Raw genomic sequence first — 20,265 nt, 5'->3', positions numbered from 1 at the left:
CAATCAGGCATCAATAATGAAACACCAATCCACATATCCAAGCAACAAAGCAAAACAGAAACGAAAATGATCTTTTCTTAAATGAGTTTTTCAACATACAACATTAGAACTGTCGACAGTCTTATAGCGCTTCTGTTTTATGATGCCTGCAATGATTTCAATACATTTTTAACATCAATTTTAAAAGCTTTAAATTCGAACTGTAACGTTTCAGAAAAAAACGTGAGTAATGAATTTTTAAAGCAATTACAAATGGAAAAAACGGGGTTTTTTTTTCTTTTTTTACATTCTGATAAAGTAAACCTTATTTTTACTTAAAATGTAAATACATTTGTGTTTAAAAATGACATTTGTGTCATTAGCCTGAAACAAAATAGCATTTTGTTTGCGAACACTGTAATAAAAATCTTTAAAAATGTGTTGTGTTTAACTTTAAAGGCTTTTGTTTTTTTCTATTTATTTAAAGTTCTAGCATTTCTTTGTTTCTCCCATGAAGAGATGGATTCGTTTGGGATTTTTAAGCAAATAATAGATTTTGCTTTGAGTTGATGTTCCCTTATTGGCAAGTTCTTTGTTTTAATATTCTACTGTCGATTGGAAAATGCCATGTTTGTTTATTATTGTACGTATTTGTCATTAATAATAATAATTAAAATAAATAAATAAAAAAAAGGTTGAAACCCTGCTTTTCAAGAATAATTAGAAATTTACGTTTTTGTCTTTTTTCGTCTGCACCTTTAATGTATATTTGATGTGAATATACATATATAAATTTTGTTATGTCAGCTGTATGTTGTAGATGCTTTTCAAAAAATAATTTTTTTAAAAAAAAAAAAAGAAAAGAAAAATAGTTTGGGTTTTCTGGCTACGGAAGGGACTGACGTCAGACACGCGTAGTTGACAGAATTGTTCCTTTGCGAACACCGTAGTCAATGCATGGCAGGCGGAGATCATGTTGAAGGTGAAAGGCACCAGTCCCCGTGCAATGGCCCGAGCCATGGCTATTCTACCTGTCACCGTCTTTGCTGCCACTAACGACAGGCACACAACGACCGTTCCCCCGTTAAAGCAGGACGACCTGTCGCTGTATTCTGTTCCTCAGCAGAAGCTTCGCTACGAGGAACCAGAAGCGGGTCAACTGGAGGAAAGTGTCGCCACCCTGAGGAAGTTGGTGGAGCCGTACGCGGCCTGGTGGCAGGACACCTACAGCCGAGTGAAACCCAAAATTCAGGGTGTTGTTCAGCTGAGCAGCGACACCTATGCTTTTTTGAAGAACCCGCCGAAGGACCTCTACCCTCGGGTGGGGATCATCGGCTTCACTGGGATCCTGGGACTGTTTCTCGCCAGAGGCTCCAGGATTAAGAGGATCGTCTACCCCGCAGGCCTCATGGCCCTCAGTGCTTCTCTCTACTTCCCTGAGAAAACTGCAGCTCTGGTGAAGTCAACGGGGGAGTCTGTGTATGACTGTGCAGTGCAGAGCTACAGTGTGGTGGAGAAGATGCTGAGCCCTGAGAGCAAAACCAAGAACAACGACTCAGAAACTAAACGATGATTTAACTCAAACAGCAGTTTGATCTGATTCCCAACACTGTAGACTCACGTGGTACTGATTAGTGACTTTGGATTGACAACTTGTTTTTTTTTTTTATTTGCACTAAATCTTTGAAGCTCAGGCAAGGTATGGCTTGTCAGAAAAGATTAAACAATTTACTGCTGTTTCTGCTTTGAATGTATATTTATATGTAAGGTAATTATCTGGCATTAAAATGAGAATTCAGTATTGTATCGCTTCAGTGTCAAATTTCTTAAAGAACAAGAAACGACAATTAAAAAAAAATTAAAATCTTGTATTTTGTAGCAAATATTTAGCACACTACAAATAAATGGTCTAAGGTAGTGTTTTTCAACCTTGGGGTCACCTGAAATGTCTTGTAATTTATATATATGAAAAAATACAGATTAAAACTGTTTTTTCAAGTTATTTTGATTATTTTTAAAATAAAAACACAATGTCAAACCACTGTATAATATACTTCCACTTTCTCAAATGTAAATAAAGTATTGAAATATGAGGTGGTGCAGCTTGTCCCTTTGTGCACTAATACTGGCTTTTTTGTATTTGTAACACAGCAAAACAAACACGATCAAAAACTATAACTACAGGAAAAAATGTCTCTGGGATTGCCAGAAATTTCTGATAAAAAATGGGGACATCATGGCCCAGAAAAGGTTGGGAAACAGTGGTCTAAGGCTAGATTCCAACAACCTCAAAACACCACTAAAATCTACATCACAAAATAAAAACTCCAGACACTAGTATGTAAACATTGACTGTTAAACACCTTTATTAGTAACAGTCAAGGGTACATTATCTTAAATATAAATCACTTCAGAAAGGCTCTTCAGAGCAGCACAAGCTTTTCATTTAGAGCAATCTGTGCTTGGGTGAGGTTGGACAGGTACGTCACCATCAACAAGTCCTGGGGGAGAAAAAACAGACATTTATTAACATACCATTCATCAACCTATTTTGACAAGACAAAAAATTAACTTCCAGACCAGAAGCACTTACGTTGATGTTGGAGTTCAGCATATTTTCAAAGTCCTCAGCTGAGATGGTTGGCACCTTGTTGACCAGGTCCATCAGGAATCGGCCCACACTGTTATCTGCTGTCACCTTTCCAGACTGGACAAAATGAATACAATTTTACTGCAGAATATTTATCCCATTCCTCATCTCCAAACTTTTTAAAGACATGCAAATTAATATGGAATAGGACATGAAAAGAAATAAGGCAGGAAAATGCTGTTAAATTCTAAAGCCTATATTCCCAAAGTCACCAGCCTTGGTGACACCATTAATAGTGATTTTAAACCTGATAAACAAATTAATGGCGGTTTTTTTAAAATCTTGCTTTTATCATTTTCATCTTTTATTCAAAGTTAAGCCGTTTTTATCTTTTAATCTTTACGAACAAGTCGTCCATGCTTTTATTTCAAGTCATCTGGACTAGTGCAATGCACACTCTGGCATCAGCCCTTTCCCGCTTGCTGTTAGTCCAGAACGCTGCAGCACGACTTTCAACAGGGACCAAAAAACTTGAACATATCAACCCAATCCTTGTGTCTTTGCACTGGCTTCTTGGTAATTTCAGAATTGATTTTAAAATTGTGTTTGTTTTTAAAGCTTTGAATGGACTGGCCCCTCAGTACATCGCAGACCTGATCGGAATTCTCTGGCTTTTAGCACTGCATAAGTTGTGTGGTCCCGTGTGTCTTTATTTATTTAATTTATTGGTTTTTAATGTGTTTTCATTACGATTTATGGTTTTATACTCATTTAGTGGCAAAGCTAATTTGTATTATTTTGGTTTTACCATTTTTATGATCTCATGTGCAGCACTTTGAAAACATTTTGTTGTTTAAATGTGCAATATCAATAAAGTGGATTGAATTGGATATATATATTTAATACTCACCAGGACATCCTCAATATATGCAAGCACAGTGGTGAGCATATCCTGAACCCTGGAGGCAGAGCCAGCAACCTGGGAGAGGTCAGAGGTCAATCCCTTTGTACGGCCAGGAGTCATACGTGTTCTCTGCAGGAGATCAACTAATAACAGGGAACAACAGGGCACAATAAATAACACACAACTTCATCTGAAAACCATATTTAGTCCCAAAGACTGCAGCTTACCCCCTATCCTCTCAGTGTCGTAGTAGATATACTTGACACTCAGTGGGGTGAACATCACACCGACCGTTTTTCCCGGCACGCCCATCTGTGCGCTGTAAAACACATACTGACATTCAGAAATTCCCTCTGAATTTTTTAAACACAAAACAGAAAGGTGAGCCAACCTGACGTAGGCTCGAATGTTCATTTTGCCGCTCTGCAGAGCCGTGTCCGCTGTCAGGTGGATGGGATTGGTGGCCTCACGGCTATAATACTCATGGATGAGCACAGAGTGCTCTGTGATGTCAAATCCTGTGGCATACCTGTCAAAGACATTTTGGTTTTTAATAATATCACTTATGTTTGTTTAAAAATGTTTGAACAGAAGATTTCTTAAAACTCACCATCCTATGATGACTTCTGTGGGGGAAACTCTTTTGTGCAGCTCATACATGTTTTTGGCAAACTCCATGTCCACAGCAACCTGTTGAAGAGAATTTACCAAATGATGTGAAATTCTGGTCTTAGCTTTGCACAGTTGTACAACTTGCAGTGTGTCTAACATTCTAGCCTAAAACGTGTTCAGAACCTACTCAAGTAAAAAAAAAACCACACACACACCATAAAAAATGAGAATTCATTACTTTTGTCATGGATTTATTTTCACTCTATGCCCAAGAGGATGAAACCCACCTTTTATTTATTTGTATTATTGATCATCCTGCATTCACATCACTAAAAAAAGATCTTTATCTTGGTGTATAATTCTCCACTATCTGTGCCATATGTATTTATTTCTCATATGTATTTATTTTTTATAATGTGTGCTATCAAATTAATGTATATAGTGTGCCGAGTAATATAGTAATCTAGTATTATATATTTATTTTTCAAATATTTTTAGTGTGTAATATGTCATTCCTAATTTATTGGAGAGCAACTTAATTTCGTTGTATATGTTGTACAATGACAATAACAATTCTATGTATCTATCGGAAGAATTGTTACTGTTGGCCCTGCCAGAATAACAATATATGTATTTAATATGAGATAAATGTAGATCATTTTTAATAAGCATGATTAAGTTACATTTTATCAGGTTATATAAATACAGTAATTCTCATTTGCAACTGTAGTGCATTCATCACAATAAAAAAAACCTGATCATTCACAACATACCTCATCTTCTGACTCATTGTGAGGAACAGAAAAGCAGTTGGTCACCTCGATGGAGTGTTTGTCAATAGTACCTGAAAAAAAAAAAAAAAAACAGCAGATGAGAACAATTTACCTTTGTGTTGTTAACTAGCATTAGCACAAGTTGCTAACAACACAGCAACAACTGTTATCATCAGGATATTAAATTCGGGGGAAAAAAACGAGATGCCAGGAAATCTATCACTATACATTAAATTAAAAAAAAAACTCAAACACTTATAATTTCTCGTCGTGACACATAGCAATGATTTTGTTAGCATTACAAACAGTAAGATAGCGTCTGCGTTTAATCGAACGAGCGTGCGTTAGCAACCTTGCTAGCTACCTAGCATCGTTTAAAAATCTATACAAAACCAAGCTCAACAATGAAGACACGCATATTAGCTTCATGCCTACCCAAAAGCGTCCCAATCACACGACTGGCTCCTTCATTTCGTCGCTCGTAAGAGTCGCAGATAGAAGCAAGAACCACAGGGTGGATTTTCACAACCGGCCCGAACACCGACATTTTGGAAAAAGGGCGGAGATTCTACGTAGTGTCCCGTCAACAAGTTATCATTGGTTGGGATAAGACAACCCGCGCTGAAATTACCCAATTAGATGCAGCGTAGGGCGGGTGTTCTAAAGAATATGACCATCATGTCTGACTGTAGCGCCTACTACGTAATGGCGACGTCACATATAAAGTAAACGGGCTCCACACAATCAGACCTTCAAACACAGTTACCACACAGTACAGGGGAGTTAAATTAGTTTTAAAATTAAATCCACCGGTTTTTCACTCTGTAAATACTCTATATAGTTACATTTGGAGTATTATGAAGCAAAAGGAAATTACTTAGCTTAAAAAAAGCCTAGAGAGAATTTTAACTTAATTTTAGTTACATATTTTTTTGTTCAAAGGAAAAAAGTTATTTTTGGCAACATTTCATATGCAGCATATGCCGATATAATGTTATGCGTATCCGGTCTAAATTAGCTGTAAAGATTTTGCCCTTATCCATTTATGATATATTTGTGTTTATATTCTTAATGTAGAATAGTTTGTTAATTTGAGCCACCCTTTTCATATCAGCATCATCTTTTTTCCTATTTAATTTTGTTGTGAGTTAATCTTTTTTTCTTTTCTTTTTGCCATGTTATCTGTTTACGTAGGACCGAACCTGCCAAAATTAAAATTAAATGAATAAATAAACAAATGTGGGAAAAAAAGTTTAAAAAAATACAAAAAGTTCAAACATAGATACAAATATAAATACATCATTAAATAGTAAATACAAAAAAGCTGAAAATATCTTCCCATACCCATTTATGATTTGTGTTTATATTTTGAATATAGAATATTTTTTTGTTATGTTGAACCACACTGCAAATCAGCATCGTCTTATTTCCTATTATTGTTTTAGGTTAATCTTTTTGCCACGTTATTATCTGTTTATGTAAATTAATAATAATTAAAAAAAAAACTCAAAATATTGTCCAAAAAATGAATATAGATTAATAAATAAAAGTGGAAATAAAAAAGAAAATTTCACTTCACTTCTATGTTTCAGTTTATTTGTGTGTGTGTGTGTGTGTGTGTGTGTGTTTCAGTATAACAATGAAAATATTCAAACATAAATCACAATTTAAAAATATATATAACAAGACTGAAACAGGCAGAAGCAAAATGCTTATATGCCCAACATAAATTACATTTCAGTTGCCGTTTTTCAAATAATGCAAAACATATAAATACATAAATACACATGTACCTTCTTTTATATACAACATTTAACAAATGCCAAAAAAAAAAAAAAAAAAAAAAAAACAAACATAAATCAACTGCTTCACAAAACTCTCTAAAATATATTGTGACATTTTCTTTTTGAAAATAAATAATGTGTGACTATTTTTATTTATTTTTTTCATTTCTTTATCAACAGAATTCCACAAATTAACCCTAAGAACAGACAGACATATTTCACTATTGTTATTATTTTTTAACTTTTATTTATCTAATCATTTATGCATATAAGACTATCTATGTTTTGTTCTTATTTTTATTCTTTTGTTCATTTTATTTATTTATTTTAACTTTGACAGGTTTGGTCCTCCATATCTGTTTTGTGCATGTATATGTTTATACAGAACGCTCTCTCAGTGATTTCCTCACCCGTGAAATGTGCAGATGTTGGGGAGGCTCTGACTCTATGACCGCCCTCTGTGGTGGAGGTGGTGGTGGTGGTACAGTATATATGTGCTGATGACAGCATCCTCCATCCCTCCTCACCTGAGCGCCTCCATCCGATGATGATGATGATGATGATGGTGATGATGGCTTTCTCCACACTGCCACCATTTCCCACCTCCACTCCTCACATGTTCAGCAAAACAGCGTCTTTTGAAGTCGGTGAATCCATCCTCCAGATGCGCTTTTGTTCACAGTGAAACGCGGTGTGATCATCTGTCACGTAGAGGCGGGTTTTCCCTCCACACACAGCCATAGCGGATTGATGCGTCGCTGCTAAACACTAGAAATGGGAGTCATCGATCCAAGCGAGCCGGACGTGGATTTTCACTTTAATTTCCATCAAATGAGGGATTTCCACATCTACAAGTGGCGCTGCTAAAGCAGGTACAGGCCATGCTTTGTTTCCTCATTTCATTTCTGTTCAACCTTTGGATGATTAATTTGTATCCACACACTTATTTCTAATCCATCTATCAAGTGTTGTGCGTCATCGTGATTGTTACCAGATCAGTGTCGTCTTACGACCTGCCAGAGGCTATACAGAGGACTCAGACTCCATTTTAAAGACCTTCACTGTCCATGTACACAGTGCATCCAGTTAATTCTAACATACTTGTGTAAGGAATGACCCTTTTCAACTCAACCGCACTCATGAACACAAACACACTGGTGAAAATTGATGAAGCTTATTATAGGTACAGTTAACACTGCTCCAGAATTATTTCAAGGACAAACATGACATTTTTTCCAAGTTTATAATCTTTTTTTTCCCCTAAATACTGCATTGGAATAATAAGGGAAAAAAATGAGTGTAACAGACAACTGTCATTGAAAGTACACTGCATTTAATATATATATATATATATATATATATATATATTAGTTAAATAAGTCAAGAAAAAAAAAAAAAAACAAATAACAAAACAAAACATTGATCATCCTAAATGATAAATTGCCACCTGTATAAAACTAAGGACATCTATTTATCTTCCTGAACTGCTCCTCCACCAAACCTGGATTGGAAAAACAAGATAAAATCAGCACATACTCAATCAGTGAGAACATGCAAAGTAATGCTGTGCTTGAGTCTACACAACTTTTTTGGCTATCAAGCATCAATCATACGTCCAAAGCCCTGGTTTGTTGCTGGCATGTCATGGCAACCGTCGTGGATGTTTATCTGTGATACAGTTAGAGATATACAGATATGACTTTTTCACACACACACATATATATATATGTATATATATATATATATAGTGTGTGTGGAATGTTAGATAGGCTTGATAAAGTAATATACTCAAACAGAGAATATTCAGCAACAGTAGGTATGAGAAAAAAACGGAGCCCTTTATTACTACCCAATGAGTTACATAAATCTTAACCTTAAACATAAAAATATTTTACAACTGAATAGAATAAAAACAATTATAAAACTCTAAAAACAATAATCTCAAAAAGCAGGACAATGATAATCTAATAGTAGTTTTCTTTACTCTTCTTACACATTCAATATCAATATTGTATCGAAAACACAAAGACCTAATAAGAAACCTTTTAGCACAGTATTGACCAGGGTGAGGAAAGTTCTTGCTATGGCATATTGACACTGCTGAGGAACTCATGATTACCACCCCCACCCCCCACCCCACACACACACACACACACACAACACATGCGACACACACTCTCGGAGGTCAAGTTTTCAATATGTTTATTAAAACAAAGTAGAAAGTGTCTATTTGTACGGTTGCCGTAGGGACAACCCCTGGTGCTATTGGTAAGTTTACTGAAGTACACGTTTGTAGCGTCTTAGGGTTAGGTTTACGGTTATGATCTGTATCGCAACAATGTTTAGGGTTAGGGTTAGGTTTACGGTTTAGTCTTAGTTACGTGACTGGAACTGGCCAATGACTGACCTTATCACGGACTTGTTGTGCCCCTACACTTCAGGGCGATGTCTTTGGTCTTCAGACCAGGGTCTCCTAAAGATCCAAAAAACTGGCTGTGGCCCCCAGACTCTGGAATAACCTGCACCAGTCTCTCTGGGAGCTTAAATGTGTGGACACTTTTAAGAAACTATAGAAGACTTCGCTTTTCATAAAAGCTTTTAGTTAACTGGATTTAAAATTTTTATTATCCATTTATGTTGCTGCTCTTATGATGTATATGCACCCATGTTTTATTCTTCTATTTTCACTTTGTGATTTAATCTGCAAAAAGCGCTCTATAAATAAATTTCTTACTTACTTACTTTCTAAACTGGCCAATGAGGGGCGCTGCGTACGGATAGAATGTCATTATATTGATACGCCAACCATACGGCTAGTCACTGCCAACAAAGTACACCTGAAAAGTAGCAACAGAAAGAAAATTAAAGAAATAAAAAGGTACAGGAGACCCTGACAAAACTGGACTAAAGTAGGTAGGACAGTGGGCCAACCCTATCCATCGCCATGGCAATCAGTATAAACCCGCTAAACTACAAATACTACCAAAACGCAGGGCCAGGAGGCACCAGCCGTTTCGTCAAATATTTCAGTTTAAAACAAATACAGGAAAAAAAAGTCCTGCTCCTCCTCAGTGTTTGGTAATGATCCAAAGAGCTCCATCATGAGAGTCCTGCTTTTATTTAAACGAATGAATTGTCATTGATTTCTCGTGACAGAAAAGCCGACAATCAATTATGTGTTTTTCAGTTTTTACTGATCATTGTGTCCTTCCTCTGTTCCAGGCTGTATTCAACCAAACAAATGATCCAATCAACATTTACTAGACAGAGTTTGCTCCAGGGAGAATATCAATAATCCACTAATTCACACACACTCACACACACACAGGCAATGGCACTAGAAAACTCCATCTTCCCCTCCCGTCCGGACTCTCTTACGCTCCCGGTGGAGGAGAAAAGGGAAGGGGGGGATGTGGAGGTCGCCGCCGATGCCACCTGTGCCACAGGAGTCTTCAACCTATCGGAGGAGCTGGGCCATGTGGTGACCACAGAGACAACCCCCCCACCTCCCATTACAGCCACGGTCAAGAGGTCCTTCCAGGCCAAGCTGGCTGAACGGGAGGCCAACGCCAATCAGCCCCGGAAGAAGACGCAGGGGACGGAAAAGGAGAGAGGACGGTTTGGGTGGGGTGAGTGTTTCAGAATGTGAGCTAGAGTCATTAGAGAGATCTGAGCGTAGGTAATAGTTTGTTCTGACCTTCATTTGTACAGGTCTCACTTTGTAACAGAATATTTAACCATGCACTCGACGCACATTCTAGAGACTATTTACCCTAGCTTCAAAATAAAAGCCTACAGAGAATATTGTCAAACCTTGTCGAGTATCTCTACAATAAAGGGTAGTTCATGTTATCTGCAACAGATTATTTAACCATCCACTCGACACACGTCGTAGAGACGAGACACAGCTACATGCTAACTCATGGCTTAACTTTCTCCTACTGTTACTTTATGCTCAGATTATGTCGAGGAAAACACCTTTTTTTCACGTTCTGATTACCTACATATTGTCAGTCTCTTGTCATTGTCAAACTTGAATTTAACTTTTGCATTGTCAAAGTATGGTTTTTGGTAGATATATGGTGTTCTGCAGAGATCAATCTGGAACCCTCTTTCATTCTAATAATCTAAACACTGCTTGCTGTTAATGTGCATTTCCTCTCATTTTGTCTGTCCTGCATACTTTTTTTTGTTACAGTTTTGCGCAACGTTTTGCTTGTTCTATGTTCTATTCCAGTGGATCTCAAACTTTTTTGGTTCAATTACCCCCTTTCTCTTATTTCTAAAGTACCCCTTTTGTCCAACTACAACATTTTGCTTAGAAATACCCCCCGTAGTGCCATTGCGTATCCCTAGGGGTACACATACCTCCATTTGAGAACCACTGCTCTATTTTATATTGGAGCACATAATAAAAACTAAGTAAATACAAGACAAGGAGATAAGTATATATATTTTTAAAATGTTAATATTTAAAAGTACATTGAATTGCATATTCTCAGAGCTATTAAGATAGCATCAGCTAAATCGTTAAAGACATCATTAACATAAACTGTGGTCTATTCTTTTATAGGCTAATGTGAAAATAAACCCGATATTGTTTATGATCATTAAAAAAAAGTCTTGCTCCCACCTGTAACCAATCCATCAGGTTGAATCAACAGTAAAGGACGTCCAATATTCTAGCTTTTCCTCTGCGAGTGTTTGATGACTGCGTCCTGTCACATTTGATTTTTGTTCTTTTTCCCATCTGTCAGTTTTCATTTCTGAATTTCCCTTTGAGTTTTTATGTCCCTCTTCACCTATCTGCAGCTTTTCTATCCTCAACCATGTCCTTTGATTTAGCTACAATAAGATAATCATCTTCAAACGTCGTAAAAAGGCAGCTTTGATCGTGTTCGCTGAGGATTTTTGAAAGTTGTTTCTCGTAAACGCACGTACACATAAAAGTGAGAGTGTGGCTGAACTTTCCCCACAAAAGCAGGAACCTCCACCTTTAAGCATGTTTGCGACTTCTTTTACCCATGTTACCACCAGCTCGAACTCGGCGTAAGAGGCAGCGCTATGTGGAGAAGAACGGTCGCTGCAACGTCCAGCACGGCAACATGCGAGAGACGTACCGATACCTGACTGACATCTTCACCACGCTCGTGGACCTCAACTGGCGCTGCTCACTCTTTGTCTTTGTCATGGCCTACGCTGTCACATGGCTTTTCTTTGGGGCCATCTGGTACCTCATAGCATACTGTAGGTAAGAATCACAGTCACTGTCTATTTCTAAGTACCACTGAAATGTTTTTGAAAGAAAAAAGCAACTGGTGGAAGCCTAAAAATAGAGTTAAATCAGAACTTCAGAAATTTCTGTCATTTTTTTTTTTTTGACTAAAAAGAAACAAAACGTGGCTTTCATAAAATGAGTGCTTTTTTCTTTCCTCTGTCATCTTTAGACTTTAGAAGGATAAAAGGATGACTTTCATCCTGGGAAAAGATGCACTACAGGTTATTTATCTGTTTCACAAAGTAATTATGAAATATTTTAGATAACAAGCCAAAAAACTGCTTTTTACTCTAAGACGCAAGATCTCAGTTATTGCCAGGCAACAGTCATAGTGATGCACGATATTGAATATTTGGCCTAGATTCGATATGTCAAGGTTTTCCAACTCATTTGATCGATAGCCTATATCAATGTTTTTTCCCCACCACTAATTGCAGAGATGATGTAGTTTCTGCAGTGGAGCTGACAAACAAATGATTCTGCATACTTTTTGTGTGCAACACCACCACCTTTCGCCACCGCTCACTCAGTCACAATATCGGGGCAGATGAATGCACGCATTGAAGATATTCATTGTTTTACCTAGTTCTTGTCCTTATCAGTTAATCAATTAATCACTCAATTAATCTTTAATTATAAAAACCGCTTTTCATACTATAAAATGCAGCTCAAATTGCTTTTACAAAGATAAAAATGAAACATCCACCCCGTACAAACCCCGTCCACCACACACAGACACACAGGTTAAAATAAGGACAATGCCACATGGCTGTGTACAGAGGATCTAGTTAAAGCAGAACTAAGTAACTTGCGCTTACCGCTCCCCCTAAAGGTCCCTTTTGGTTATGTCACTGTCTTAAAAACTCTGCCCCACCCCACAGCTACATGCGCACCTTTGCTCTCCCGAGACGGTAGCAACCGATCACTGAAAAATCCTAATACAACAGTGACACTAAGGGTGCTTTCACACATATAGTCCCATGTGACCATGTGAACAGTATGAGGAAGAGAGACAAGTGAAATTAATGAATGATGTGGGAGTAACATGGAAGGGAGTGTGGAAATGTGTCATGTGTTTGTTTGTGTGCTGACAAAGCGGCTCTGAAAATGGATGGATAGATAGTAGGACTGATATTTGTGTGTGTGCTGCCTGATGGAGCGCTGGGTTGGGAGTGTGTGTGCGTGCTTGTTGCCGCGACGACAGTGTGTGTGATTGCTGTGTGTTGCTGCTGAGCTGTCACTGCATGGAGTTGCTCCGTTCCTCAGACAAAGGTCTTCTCTGCCTTTTTTTTTTTTGTTGGCTCCGCCACGATATAAGTTTGTGAAAAGTGAATTTGCAGACGACCGTGTGAAGCCACGGGGCTGGTCATAATCTAGCATTAGTTTGTATTGGGCTGCCGTAAAGCAATACGTCTTGCCACCGGGTCGGAGGCAGGGAAAGTTGCAAGTGCGGTTTTCTGGCCAGAGACAGCGGGGGGATGAAACACCACCAGGAGCAGGACACAGACCGTGGGCACACAGCACCGAGACAGAGCCCCCAGTCCAGCAAAAGCTATTCACCATCACTGAGGGCCACGAGAAAGGACCACTGAAGCCACAGCCCATCACAGCCCCTAGTGCAAAGGGCTCCCTCCGAGGAAACACTGGGATAGTAATCCTAAAAGATAAATCTAAAACTATAACAACAACATAAAAGAACAATCCTAAAACTATAAAAACAACATAAAAGACAAAATTCCTAAAACCATAAAAGATCATCTTAAAACTATTAAAACAACATAAAAGATAACGATCCTAAAACTATAAAAGTATAACAGATAACAATCCAAAAATTAATAAAAAAATTAGCTGAAAGCTAAATTAAACAATTGGATCTTGAGCCAGTTCTTAAAAATATGAACGTTCTCTGCAGCCCTGAGGTACTCCAGCAAACTGTTCCACAGACGGGGGCTGTAAAACTGGAACAATGCCTCATCGTGAGTGTGTGTCCGGACTGTAGGGATTATTAAAAGGCCTCAGGGTTCGGGAAGGGTCATATGGTAAAAGCAGTTTTGAAAGATAAGAAGGCCCAAGACCTTTAAGACACTTAAAAAACCAGTAAGAGAACCTAAAACCCTTATTATCATATTAATAAAGTTGAAGAATAGCAGAAATCAGTGCTGGTCTCCACCAATCTTGACAGTAAATATGTAGTCCGGGCTGTCAGAGAGCGAGATGAGAGTGAAAGTAAAAGTGCTTTCAAATCCGAAACAAGACCAAGACTTTTAAAATGGTCTTGAGACTAAGAAGTCTCAAAACTTACAGCACTATTGCTCATCTGTTTGTATTTTTCCCACTCACTACGTTTCAGTCCTCCAGCCCGTCCGCAATCACTCGTTTTGGGTCCGTGCATGAACAAGGTAGTTTCAGCTCCAGGAGCTAATGCCCTCCTATATTGCAATTTTATGTTCAATGCACGTCACATTTGAATGTCCATGTGATCACAGAACTAGTCTGCTGTAAAATTGTCTCACTATTTGCCTTTGACTTGTACATTTAAAATGTCACCGTATTAAAAAGTAACAATAACTGCCAATATGTCGGTGTTTATTGACAAAAAAAAACAACATACATTTTATGTAGGTGTAGATTGGCGCACTATGTGAAATTACATGACAAGGTTCCTATCTACTGTAGAAGACAGAATAAATAAGCAACAAAGAAGTAGGTTTGTAGATGACGTAACCTATCATTTGAATCCAATCATCAATCTGGAGGCAGAGCAACGTTTGCAGATTTGTTTTGTGGAGTTCAAGCAGGATGAGGAAAGGGTAATAAAAAAAATTTGATGAGGCTTTCTGTGGAAGTGTTGCTGTGTCTCCACTCCAATTAGCTAACAGATCCTGCTTGTAAAAATGTGACATTTTTATACCACTTACAGACCATCCGAAGCGGGCTCCAAAAAACTGTCAGTGTTAGTGCTATTCCTTAGACACACAGGGGAAAAGGTCATAGATGACTTATCACGTTTTTATTAATTAGCTGATGCTGTGTAATTCAGAGACACTAGCATGTGTAGCCCATCTGCAGACGGTTCAGTGGAGAGAACAGGAAAATCAACATATTCATTAAATGTGAGGAAATTGACCAACTTTAAGACAATTCAAGATGAATTCGTCATTGTTCAGTCGCCCCATGAGCGTTAAATAAAGAAAGTGGAGTTGCTATCTATACATTTCTCACGCCAGGTTTAAAAATACAACTTCTTCTCATGTTCTCTCTGTTTTTCTTTCCCCGACACCTGTTTTGTCGCCTTCCCCCACACTTCTCACATTTTCACACTTTTTTCCCCCACCAAGGGGTGATCTGGACCATCTGGAGGATGAGGACTGGACTCCGTGCGTCAACAACGTCAATGGCTTCATCTCCGCGTTCTTATTTTCCATTGAGACAGAGACCACCATAGGCTACGGTTACCGCGTCATCACCGATCAGTGTCCAGTGGGCACAATACTGCTGCTGCTGCAAGCCATACTGGGATCGATGGTTAACGCTTTCATGGTGAGCAGTGGGACCAGTGGAAAGCAATGAGTTGTTGAAGTTGTAAGATTTTTAGAAACAATGGTTTAATTGTCTAAGTTTTGATAAAGCTCGCAATTAAAATTCACTACAGGTACCCTTTAAGACAGAGGTGTCAAACTCATTTTAGTTCAGGGGCCAAATATGGACCAGATTGACCTTAAGTGGGCCGTAGAACTTTAATATTACATAACATTTAATATCCGTTCAATTCACTTGATTTTGTTACAAATTTGTGTGTGATTTAGAGGAATTTTGTGGAATGTTTTTGTGAGAAATTGCAAGATTTGTGGAAAAATTGAGAGTTCGTTCCACAATTTGCAATTAAAAATGACTGCATACATGCAATATATAACATATATAATGCAAGCCCCTAAAAATTTTGTGGAGTTGGTGAATTTGAGATATCTGGAAAACTGAATTATTTAGAAATTTACACAGTAATTACATGTTTTCTGTCATTTTTTACTTTTTTCTGTGGGCCGAATTGGATGCTGTAAAGGGACGGATTTGACCCCCGGGCCTTGATTTTGACACGTGCTTTAAGACCTGAATTTGGTCTTATACGTCATAATTTTACTTTCTTGTACCAATTTTTTTTTTTTTTGCTTCTAAACAATAAAAACTAAATTAGCAACTTTGTACATTTACAACTAATGTCAGTGGTGGCCTAAGGCAGTGCAGCATATCATCATAACTATTTAAACCACATCACAGCTTTGTGCTACTTACTGCCCCCTACTAAACAGTTTGTTTTCTCTAGTAAACATAAAATATATGTAAATATATTACGAGGGACACTCAAATATATATAAAGATATATATATATATTTTTATGAATACAACCAATATCATTTGATATAATGATAGAGAGTATTTTCTCTTAATACAGTATATACTGTATATTATAGGTTAAACTTTTACTGTCCCATTTAATAATTGATTATTTTACAAATATGTATTATATGTGAGTTATTTCTCAGTTATAATGGTCCTGAAAGATTTGGCAAAAACAAAAACAATGCACACCATGTAAAAATATTGTTTTGATAATATATTTCTGTAAAATTTAAGCAGAACTTTAATACTAACTGGATGAACTGATGAAAATCTGTTAAGATTGTGTCCTCCCATTAACTTTGAAGGTGCTGATGAAGCTCATTCGTTTGCACGGAGTGAGCAGTTTTGGTGATGGAATGAATCATGTTCATGAGCATTTGCATTTGCATGCTGGCAGTAACGCCTGCTGGACACGCTGGGCTTTTTGAGTTAGCAAGTTTGAAATGCTTTAGTCTGACTTTCATTTAGTGGATTATGCACAAAAATGAGAGATGTTTAAAAACGAATGAGATTTGTCTGTGAGCAGAAACATGAAACGTGTTTCATCATCATCACTCCTTATCCTCAGACCTCAGTGCCATATTTCAACTATGAAGCTTTTTCTATGAATTCATTCTCTTATTTCCTGTTTTACAGGTTGGCTGCATGTTTGTAAAAATCTCGCAGCCCAACAAACGAGCCGAAACGCTGGTGTTTTCCAAGCATGCTGTAATCTCTCTGAGAGACGATAAGCTCTGCTTGATGTTCAGGGTGGGAGACTTACGGAGTTCCCACATCGTAGGAGCCAACATGAGAGCAAAGCTCATCAAATCCAAGCAGACACAGGAGGGTGAGAGAATGGAAGGGTGGGGGGGTTACCTCATCTGAGATCAGCTCATTGAACCAAACTGTCCCTGTAGGTGAGTTCATCCCTCTGGACCAGACCGACATCAGCGTGGGCTTTGAGACGGGTGACGATCGTCTCTTCCTGGTCTCGCCCTTGGTCATTTCTCATGAGATTGACAGTCGATCTGCCTTCTGGGACATGTCACAGGCCCAGCTGGAGAAGGAGGACTTTGAAATTGTTGTCATCCTGGAAGGGATGGTGGAAGCTACTGGTAAGTTCTCAAGAGCATCTTTTTCTTTTAGGCCTCAGAGAACTCTGAGAAACAAGTCTTACAGTATTGCAATTTAGAAAATCAGACCATTTAACAGTAACATTCAATATAGAATTTTTTGTGTGGGGATTTTAAAATCTGAGTCAAATTTTATATCGAAAAGGCAATTATGGACCGAGATATGAATTTAAAAAATGTTGCCAATGATGAGCGATAGGCATTTTTTAATATTTGAAACTGATCCAGAATCAGTACATTTATACGGATTGCTTCCAAAAATGTAATGCAATTTTCCATGGCAAAAGATCAATCTTTGGTTAAAATTTAGTTCAAATCTGTTCAGTAACCCTGATAACAGACGAACAAATGAATGAACACCAGTGAAAATATGATCTCCTTTTCAGATAATAAACCAAATCAATACAAACACTTACTGTACGCATTGCTATTTGCTAATGCATCCCTCATGGTGTGTGTCACTTGGAAGTGGCACACAGGAGTCAATTATTTTATGAATAAAAAGAACAATAATAAGAAAATAAAGGATTTTTTTTTTTCACAAGGCGTCTCTAAAAACATGTTAATTAGAAAATCAGCTAATTTCCTGGATGTCTTAAGCCCTGTTCGCACGGGAATAGTTTTACCGAGGGACCACATGTGATTTGTAATAATTGCGGAGAACGTCTGTGATGTAAATCCCGTGCAAATCGGCCATGTCAGTAATCTGTAAAGTAAAAATTACCTACCATATTTTGCTGAACTCTGAGATCCTGTTTTAATACTAATCCAATGCGAATAGGCCTGGCAACTGGCAACTTGTCCAGGGTGTATCAGTGTATCACGGCTTTTCATGCTTAATCCAAATACTGACTCACAGCTGAAGCAGGACAAACATAACTCTACTACTGCTGCTTGAAATATTCTTACAATGATTACTCTCAGTAATCCGTTTCTAACCTGTCTTTGAACTCCCCGACAACAAACAACACACACTTTTAGTTTTAGTCACTTTAAATCACAGATTAGACAAAAAGTCTGTGTAGAGTTATGCGTGTTTTCCACTGAGTGCGATGGGTTTGTGTGTGTGCAGGGATGACGTGCCAGGCGAGGAGCTCCTACCTAGCAGAGGAGGTTTTGTGGGGCCACAGGTTCAGCCCCATGATGTCTCTGGCTGAGGGTTTCTTTGATGTGGACTACGGAGCCTTTCACCACACGTTTGAGGTAACATTTCTTAAGGCTGGTGTAACAAGATCAAAGGAAATTGATGAAATTATTCAAAACCGGGCCAAAATGTTCAGTCCTTCCTGACTTTCCAGAAAATACTTTTTAATGATGCCTATTGAAAATGTACCTATAAACCCCTTAATGGCTGGAGGCAAAAACAGGAAACGCCTCTGACTAAAGCATAGATATACAGAACCTTTCCAAAAAATTTGAATATCATGGAAAAGTTGTTTGATTTCCATAATTCCATTCAAAAAGTTAAACTTTCATAGATTATAGATTCAGGGCCCAAATTTTAAGCTATTTCAAATATTTATTTGTTTATTTTTCCATAATTTGGTCTTCCAGCTCATAAAACCCACAATGTGATCACAATGGTGATTTCTTCACAGTATTCTAATTTTTTGAAATCCCGTTTTCGTGGGTTTTATGAGCTGGAAGCCCAATTTATGTAAAAATAAACAAATAAATACTTGAAATCATTTAAATTGTGGGCCCTGAATCTATAATCTATGAAAGCTTAACTTTTTGAATGGAATTATGGAAATTAAACATATTTTTCATGATATTCTAATTTTTTGTAAAGGGTCTGTATATAAACACGAGATGACACAAGCGGGATTCGCCAGTGAAGCTAAAAGGCGGCCATCTTACCTCAGACAACTGACGTTCTGACAAAACAAAAATACCCTTAACTCGATGAAATATTGACGGAATTACAAACGGTTTGCCTTATTACAAACCTTATTATACGTAGGTACGACATAGGATGCTTGTACATGTTGAAATTGCAGCTTGCCGTTTGAAAATTGGTTGAAAATAGAGCAAGTTAGGGTTGTTTAAATAGCACATGCACCATTGACATCGATGTAATGAGCAGGGCCAGCTGTCTGAGGTAAGATGGCTGCCACGTTGCTACGTCGCTGCCCATTGTCTAACAGCGCGGGTAGGTCATCTAGTGTATATATATATATATATCTATGGTGGTTTGCCTCCAAGCTAAGCCCCGCCCAACAAAATAAGTCACAATGTTTACAAACAATCTGATAGGTCAGCTTTGATTAAAAACTAGTTTTATTTTTAAAGTTTTCTTTTTTAGTATTCCTAGCAAACACAGTGGATTAAAAATGCACATTGGCACTCAAACCCACAACCTAGTAGATGGGAAACAGCTGCTAGTAATCACTAATCACCAATCAATCACTGGAAGGACTGGTGAAACCATATGAAACCATGGATTATAGCCATGAGCAGTTAAAGCTGCATCTGAGAAAGTCAGATCCACAATGAGTAAAAAACAGCTTTGGAACAGTTCTAGAACTATTCCTGTCCCCACCTACACATGGAACTAACTGCTCCAATCGCTAAGTCTCCTTTGGTGAACGGTAAACAAGGTGGGATCTTTGTCGTATGCGTTTATTTCTGTAGCAACTATTAACAAACACTGGGAAGTTAAATTCATTCCGGTTCAGATTTAAACTCATAGAAAGAAAGCAAATGTGTGCGTTTTTTTTTTTTTTTTTTTTTGTTCAAACACAGGCTTGACATTAATTTTAGACGAACCACATTTGGACCTGTTTCATTAAAAAGTTGTGATTAAAGAAGGAAAATCAGTTTTCCAGTTCT

General features: G+C 37.7%; 3 protein-coding genes across 3 annotated transcripts; 2 read left to right on the top strand and 1 right to left on the bottom strand.

The window, feature by feature from the left end:
• The first annotated feature begins 888 nt into the window (after positions 1-888).
• Positions 889-1,783, top strand: LOC114479468 (MICOS complex subunit MIC26-like). The gene has a single exon (XM_028473152.1). The coding sequence runs from the start codon at positions 953-955 to the stop codon at positions 1,550-1,552; it is 600 nt and encodes a 199-aa protein (XP_028328953.1). The 5' UTR covers positions 889-952; the 3' UTR covers positions 1,553-1,783.
• Positions 1,784-2,321: 538 nt separating this feature from the next.
• On the bottom strand, positions 2,322-5,450 carry LOC114479005 (eukaryotic translation initiation factor 3 subunit F-like). Its single transcript, XM_028472396.1, has 8 exons — positions 5,294-5,450; positions 4,859-4,929; positions 4,084-4,163; positions 3,865-4,002; positions 3,701-3,792; positions 3,480-3,616; positions 2,573-2,686; positions 2,322-2,480 (listed from the first exon to the last, which is right to left on the bottom strand). The coding sequence occupies exons 1-8, from the start codon at positions 5,403-5,405 to the stop codon at positions 2,403-2,405; spliced, it is 822 nt and encodes a 273-aa protein (XP_028328197.1). The 5' UTR covers positions 5,406-5,450; the 3' UTR covers positions 2,322-2,402.
• A 1,653-nt stretch (positions 5,451-7,103) lies between these two features.
• LOC114479638 (G protein-activated inward rectifier potassium channel 3-like) lies at positions 7,104-19,008 on the top strand. Its single transcript, XM_028473413.1, has 8 exons — positions 7,104-7,514; positions 9,865-10,271; positions 11,680-11,893; positions 15,259-15,460; positions 16,955-17,147; positions 17,218-17,415; positions 18,506-18,636; positions 18,988-19,008. The coding sequence occupies exons 2-8, from the start codon at positions 9,974-9,976 to the stop codon at positions 19,006-19,008; spliced, it is 1,257 nt and encodes a 418-aa protein (XP_028329214.1). The 5' UTR covers positions 7,104-7,514; positions 9,865-9,973.
• The last annotated feature ends 1,257 nt before the right edge of the window (positions 19,009-20,265 follow it).

The sequence above is a fragment of the Gouania willdenowi genome, chromosome 17 (genome assembly GCF_900634775.1).
Source record: "Gouania willdenowi chromosome 17, fGouWil2.1, whole genome shotgun sequence".
Classification (NCBI taxonomy): Eukaryota; Metazoa; Chordata; class Actinopteri; order Blenniiformes; family Gobiesocidae; genus Gouania; species Gouania willdenowi.
The sequence above is the reverse complement of the archived record's forward strand: the minus strand, read 5'-3'. Positions and strand labels throughout refer to the sequence as shown.

Bases quoted from the DNA above. Each gene is read 5' to 3' on its own strand.
- LOC114479638 (XM_028473413.1), top strand. From the start codon at position 9,974: ATGGCACTAGAAAACTCCATCTTCCCCTCCCGTCCGGACTCTCTTACG. The intron at 15,461-16,954 runs GTGAGCAGTGGG...CCTGTTTTACAG, and splicing joins CGATGGTTAACGCTTTCATG to GTTGGCTGCATGTTTGTAAA. The intron at 17,416-18,505 runs GTAAGTTCTCAA...GTGTGTGTGCAG, and splicing joins AGGGATGGTGGAAGCTACTG to GGATGACGTGCCAGGCGAGG.
- LOC114479005 (XM_028472396.1), bottom strand. From the start codon at position 5,405: ATGTCGGTGTTCGGGCCGGTTGTGAAAATCCACCCTGTGGTTCTTGCT. The intron at 3,793-3,864 runs GTTGGCTCACCT...TGTGTTTTACAG, and splicing joins AACATTCGAGCCTACGTCAG to CGCACAGATGGGCGTGCCGG. The intron at 3,617-3,700 runs GTAAGCTGCAGT...CCCTGTTATTAG, and splicing joins CGACACTGAGAGGATAGGGG to TTGATCTCCTGCAGAGAACA.
- LOC114479468 (XM_028473152.1), top strand. From the start codon at position 953: ATGTTGAAGGTGAAAGGCACCAGTCCCCGTGCAATGGCCCGAGCCATG.